Raw genomic sequence first — 6,698 nt, forward strand, 5'->3', positions numbered from 1 at the left:
GGAAAAAAAAGGTGAAGAAACAGAAGAAAAAGCATGGTGATGTATAAAAAGGATTCCCCCAGTCATATGCAGGTGAGCTCCGAAGCTGAACAGAACATGACAACTACAGACTGAACAAGTTCCCCATTACAAGTTATGTGCCTTTTACCTTCATTTTTCACACTGATAATACTCGAGAGTCTTAGAATATGAAGTTCTTTTTAAATCAATATAAAAGTTTATGGTGAACAAAATCTGTCTTGCAGACAAGGTATTGTGCTAAGAGCGTATTAACATTCAGTTATGAGCTTTTTTAAAAGGAAAAATTACCACACTGTGTGTGCCTCCCTGAATGAATGTACCACAGCATTGCATAAATTATGTTCAGAATATGGTCTTCTAACACCCTCTGTGCATAACCCTCTGTGAGCACAGGAGTCACTTCAGTCAATCTATTGTGCTTCAGAAGAGCACACAGTTTACTTTTGATCTTCTGGTGTGCAAAAAGAAAGTATATGACATGTCTTGTGTGAGAACAGAGACAAAGACTATTCCTGGCACCTTTTCTTCTCACAACATGCCCTCTGGAGAGACATGCTCTCATTTTGAAATCCTGCAAAGTACATACACGTATAGGCAGTGGTTACTGGCACCTCAGCTGCTGCAACTTTGTGGTTCACCAGTCATCTCTTTAAAAGAAAGGTTTGGCCTTATTTACTTTGGTTGGAAACACCCATAAAAGTGAAAGCAGGTGATGTGAACTAATGTCCTCCAGCTAGAACAATTTCAACACATTTTAGAAAGAATAGGTATATTTTCAGACAGAAGTTTGAAAGGTCCAAAATATCAATTTCAGCATACAGTAAAATTAACAAAGTTACTGGTGGAAACCAGGCCTGTCTTGGTAGGGCCTGAGTCCCTGCCATGATTGCTTGCTCTGACAGCCTGCAGAGGAGGTTTTCACAGCATCTAACTTCAGTGCCCATACAAGAAGCTGGAACCACCCTGTCCTATTGTCCCACAGGAAACTGCAGCTAAGACCTTTGGTATTCCATTGTTTTGGATCAGTTCAGTGACATACAGAAAAGCCCCATGATGTGACCCTTGGCACTGGCTAAGGAGTGCTAAGGAGGAGGTGGGAACAGAACTTGAGAACAAGGATATGCCATGGATCAGCATTACCCAGAGGGTGGTGAGTGTGGAGAAAAACTGACAGTGCCTGGACAGTGCCTGAAATCTGCACCCCTCCACCTCCACAGCTGCTGCTGCCCCACGGGGACCCCCTGCAGAAAGCTGTGCCTCCCTCCTAGACTGGCTTCCAGCAGTTGCTGCAGAAAGAGTCTCCCAGTTCACTTGCTTGTGCTGCTCATTGACTACTGCCTGGGCCCACAGACCCAAACCCCAAAGCCAGTGCTCCAGCAGCTCACACTCAGCTTCACAGAATCAGAATCACAGAATCAGTTATGTAGGATAAGAAATCTCAGATCATCAGTACAAAACTGACCCAAAACCAGGTCAGCAGATCGTGGCACCAAGTGCCACATCTACTCTTTCCTTAGAGACACCAAGGGACTTTGACTACCCCACTTCCCTGGACAGTCCATTCCAATGTCTCACCCCCCCTTCTGTGAAAAAATTCCTCCTAACGTTCAACCTAACCCTCCCCTGGCACAGCTTAAGGTTGTTTCCTCTTCTCCTGTTGCTGGTTGCCTGGGAGAAGAGGCCAACTCTCACCTGGCTACAGCCTCCTTTTGGGTGGTTCTAGAGAGCAATAAGGACACCCCTGAGCCTCCTTTTCTCCAGGCTGACCAGCTCCAGCTCCCTCAGTCACTTCCACAGGACTTGTACTTCAGAGCCTTCACCAGCTTCATTCCCCTTATCTGGATCCACTCCAACCCCTCAATGTCTTTCCTGGATTAAAGGGCCCAGAACTGGGCACAGTACTCGAGGAGTGGCGTCACCAGTGCCGAGTGCAGGGGCAGGATTACTGCCCTGGTCCTCTTATCCAGGATACCATTGACTTTCCAGGCCACCTGGGCGCACGCTGGCTCATTTTCCGACGCTGTCACCAGCACCCCCGTCCCTTTTACGCGGGGCGGTTTTCCAGCCAGTCTGACACCAGTCTGTAGCGCTGCACGGGGCTGTAGTCACCCAAGTGCATTTGGCATTTGGTCTTGTGGAACCTCATACAAGTAGCGCCCACCGATCCAGCCCGTCCAGATCCCTCTACAGAGCCTGCGTGCCGGGCGGTACGGGCACCCGCCGGGCTGTGCAGGCTGCTGCGGGCGCTACTGGCTGTGTCAGGCAGCGATCGCGGAGAGCGCTTGGGAAGGCGACCGAAGTGGGGACAATGGTGTGAGCAGCGGGCGCACCCACAGCTGCCCCGCGGGGGCCGGCCCGGGGCGGTGGCGGTGGCGGGGCCGGGCCGGCCCGGGTGACGCGGCGCTGCGACACTGGCGCCGCAGCGGGGCGGAGGGCGAGGGGAGGGGCGGGGGCGGGGCCCATTCCTCCCAAGCCCCGCCCCCACTGCGAGCTGACCAATGGGGCAGGGGGGCGTGGCCGGCGCGGCCCGGCATTAAGCCCATGCGCGGGGGCGCTCCCGCCCTTTCGGCTTGAGCGGCAGCAGCGTTTCCCTCCCGGCGGCTCCGGCGCGGCGCGAACATGGCGGACCAGGCCATCTCCTTCCTCAAGGACTTTCTGGCGGGCGGCGTCGCCGCCGCCATCAGCAAGACTGCGGTGGCGCCCATCGAGCGGGTCAAGCTCTTGCTCCAGGTCAGCGGTGCGGGCGACAACGGGTAGCGCGGGCGGCGCCCGTCTCTGCTCCCGCGGGCGCGAGGCCGGGCGAGGACAGAGGGACGGGCGGGGGCGGGAGCCGCGGCCAGCACGGGACAAAGGGCGCGAGCGAGGCGGCGGCGGCTGGCGGGAAGGTCACGTGAACGGCGGCGGGGAAGCCGAAGCCGGTTCCGCCATGCGGGGCGGGGAGGGGAGGGAGGGCCGGGCCGAGCGGGGCGGCCGCCGCTGGTGTCACTTCCTGCCGCCCCCGCTCCCGGCGCCGAGGGCACGGCAGGGAGGGGAGGGCGGCCGCTCTCCGCCGCCATCTTTGCGGCCTTCACGTGATGCGCGCCCGGGCCGCGATTGGGCCGCGGGCGGGGCGGAGTCGGGGCGCGGCCGGCGCGCGCGGCCCGGCGTGACCCGGCGGCGCCCCAAGGTGACTCGAGTGACCTTCGCTGCGGCCCGGCCCCGGCCGCGGGGCTGCGGAGCCGCCCTCGCCCCCAGGCCCTGCCCCTTTGGCTGGCTGCTCTGTCGGCCTGACGCGGCTCTCTCAGGCGATTCCCACCGCAGGCCTGTCTTTGTCAGTAATGGCTCTCACCTTTATGTATGCCCGATGTATTTGTCGTGGTGTATTTGTTTTATACTTGCCCTTGTACCTCCCAGAATCAGTTGGGTAAAGACCTCAGAGAGATCATAAAGTCCAACCTAATGCCACGTAGTCTAATTTAAAGTAGACTGTGGCACTAAGTGCCATGTCTAGTCTTTAACACCTCTAGGGATGGTTGCTTCACCAGTCCTAAGCAGTCCATTCCAAAGTCTAACCACTTTTTGTCCGAAGAAATTCCTCCCCTAGTTCCCTCTAAATGTTCCTTGGCACAGCTTGACGTTGTGTTCTCTTGTCCTGTTACTAATTGCCTGGGAGAAGAGGCTGGCCCCCATCTTGCTACAGTCTCCCTTCAGGAAGTTGTAGAGGAATTGCTCACAGTTTTCTGTTCTTGTTTTGCCATGTCCTGATTTCTGAAAAAGCTTGGAGGCAATTTTAACTCTTTTTCTTTATGATACCAACAATGGCCACTCAGAATTAACAACTTTCTTTTGTAGTAGAAGCAGGTTTAAGCCTAGCTGCAGCATAGACCTGTCAAGGCAAGTGATCAATATTTGTATTTTTATTTGCAGGTGCAACATGCGAGTAAACAGATCGCTGCTGATAAGCAGTACAAGGGCATCATCGATTGTGTTGTGCGTATTCCAAAAGAACAAGGAGTGCTGTCTTTCTGGCGAGGAAACTTGGCAAATGTCATCAGATACTTCCCAACTCAAGCGCTTAATTTTGCCTTCAAGGATAAGTATAAGCAGGTGTTTTTGGGAGGTGTAGACAAGCACACTCAGTTCTGGAGGTATTTTGCTGGTAACCTGGCATCTGGTGGTGCAGCTGGAGCCACTTCCCTCTGCTTTGTCTACCCCTTGGATTTTGCAAGAACCCGTTTGGCTGCTGATGTTGGAAAAGCTGGCGCAGACAGAGAATTCTCTGGTCTCGGGGACTGTCTAGTGAAAATCACCAAGTCTGATGGTGTGCGTGGCCTGTACCAAGGGTTCAATGTCTCTGTCCAAGGCATCATCATCTATAGAGCTGCCTACTTTGGGATCTATGATACAGCAAAAGGTAATATATCAGAGGGGATCTGAAAAACCTAGTTTTAGAATTGTATTGTCTGGTTCTGGATATGTGAAGGTGAAGGGGGATGTCAGTGCTACGTCTGTGACAGTGCTGTATACAAGGAGAAACGTGTTAATGGCAGCAGCCTTGCCTGCAAGTACTGGTTTTGTACTTCAAGCAGTTGCTCTTAATGCCAGGAGAGTATGTTGGTGACCAGACACAATTAGAAAAATTTCTTTTCTGTTCGGTGCATACTGAAGTTACACTGGGCCAGTCCAAGTGTGTTAAGCAGAATGGGATTGAGCAGTGATTTTGCAAAGTAATTTTTGAGTTTGACGTCAGGGGAAATAAGCCGTTGATGCTAGTTTGTAATGTAGTGTTATCCCCAGGGACAGTGACTTAAATTTAGTGATGTTTCTTTACTAAAAGCATAGTGAAGTCTTTTCATGCCAGGCTAAAAAGAATGCTTAAATTGTAATTCACTGTGATTACTGAGAAGAAAATCGTCTAAATATGTCTTCAGTATGTGTAAAGTTTGTGAAATGTTATGCTGCAATTTTGTTTAGAGTATGGGTCTACAGTGTTTCATACTAGTTCCTGTAGTAGAATAGCTGTCATGCAGTCAGTGAGCCAGAGGAGGGTGTGCAAGGTAAAAAGCTAATTGCCATTTTTGTTTTACTGCAGGCATGCTCCCAGATCCCAGAAACACTCACATTGTTATCAGCTGGATGATCGCCCAGACAGTGACTGCTGTGGCTGGCGTGGTCTCCTATCCTTTCGACACAGTGCGGCGTAGGATGATGATGCAGTCAGGACGCAAAGGAGGTAGGCCGTAAATCCACAGAGCTGTTCGTGCTGTTGAAACAGCATTAACAAGATGGAGTTCTTTTTTACTAATAGCCATCCTCAGAATTACAGTTCATTGTTCCATAAATCTGGTTTATTATATTGTACTCAAATGAGGAAATGCAGTAAGGCTCAACCTGAGATTGTCAGGATGTGTACTGAGAACTTTTCCTTATGGAACGTGACATGGAAAAAATGGACTGCTTGTTTGCATTGTTAGATTAAACAAAGATTAAAAAGGAGGCATAATATTTTTAGTAAGTATTGTGTTAGATTTTGAAATTGTGGTTTGGGACATCACAAAGCAGTTAGGTGAAACAGGGCAGTTGTTAAAATCATTTGAAATGAAACGGGAATTAAGAATAACTGTTTGCTCTTTTCTTGCAGCTGATATCATGTACTCTGGAACAATTGACTGCTGGCGGAAGATTGCAAGGGATGAAGGAGGAAAGGCCTTCTTCAAGGGTGCATGGTCTAATGTTCTCAGAGGCATGGGGGGTGCTTTTGTGCTTGTGCTGTACGATGAATTCAAGAAAGTAATTTAAACAGCCTAAATAGAATTGGAAATCAAGTTGAGCAGATCATGTAGAATAACCACCATTATGGACCATTGACCTTCAAGAAATTCCTGTGAGTCTTATTTATCGGAGCCAGATGATACTTCTAGATGGGGCTAGAAACTGACATAGAGGACTGATCCACTTCTCTGTAACATGCATGAAAACACTGAATCTGGCAATTCAGTGTGAGTTTTTCTTTACAGCAGTAAGGAATGAGTGGCATTGGTTCTGGGTCCAAAGTTGTTAGGTCCAATTGAGGCAGGAAAAAAAACATTTGCCTGTGGATCAGTCTTCAGTTTCAAGTCCTATCTTATAGGACCATAAAATTGTATTTGAAAGCATTTGCTAACAAATCATGTTTTTTTCCACTTGTACTGAAGCACTATGTACCATTTTGCACAGCTGAACATCTAGCAACTTTGTTCTTAAATTGGGGCATTCTGCTGTAAAACAATAAACATACTTACTCGGTCTGTGTTGAAATTATTACATAAAAGCTTTGGAAAAGCCTCTTGTATTTGAAAACTTGTTTCAGGTAATGGGTCCTCTGATACCTTTACACAAATAAGCTTTTTAAAAAAATAAATGTGACATCTTTAGGAGGAGGGGTGGGGAAGCATGGGTTGTACTAATAGAAACCACTCCCGTTCTTTGTGCCTGATAGTGTATGATGGGCTGCTGCAAGTGGCTTTTTGCATGATTCTTAGAGATTGATTTATAACTTCTGTCATGATTTAAAATTATGGGGTGGGGTTCAGCTGTAGTGCTAGGAAAACCCAAAGTACCAAGGACTGTTAAAAAGTCATGCTCTTGCCCTTGGTAAAACAGCCTAAAATAAATAATTTTTTGTCAAATCGGTATGGAAAGCATCATGGCATTCATGC

General features: G+C 49.3%; 1 protein-coding gene across 1 annotated transcript; it reads left to right on the top strand.

Moving 5' to 3' along the window:
• The first annotated feature begins 2,565 nt into the window (after window positions 1-2,565).
• On the top strand, window positions 2,566-6,285 carry SLC25A6 (solute carrier family 25 member 6). The gene is made up of 4 exons (XM_041422128.1): window positions 2,566-2,751; window positions 3,928-4,414; window positions 5,093-5,233; window positions 5,642-6,285. Exons 1-4 carry the CDS (start codon window positions 2,641-2,643, stop codon window positions 5,797-5,799), a joined length of 897 nt encoding a protein of 298 aa, XP_041278062.1. The 5' UTR covers window positions 2,566-2,640; the 3' UTR covers window positions 5,800-6,285.
• The last annotated feature ends 413 nt before the right edge of the window (window positions 6,286-6,698 follow it).

Source organism: Onychostruthus taczanowskii, unplaced genomic scaffold, assembly GCF_017590055.1.
Source record: "Onychostruthus taczanowskii isolate IOZ18803 unplaced genomic scaffold, ASM1759005v1 scaffold71, whole genome shotgun sequence".
Taxonomy (NCBI): domain Eukaryota; kingdom Metazoa; phylum Chordata; class Aves; order Passeriformes; family Passeridae; genus Onychostruthus; species Onychostruthus taczanowskii.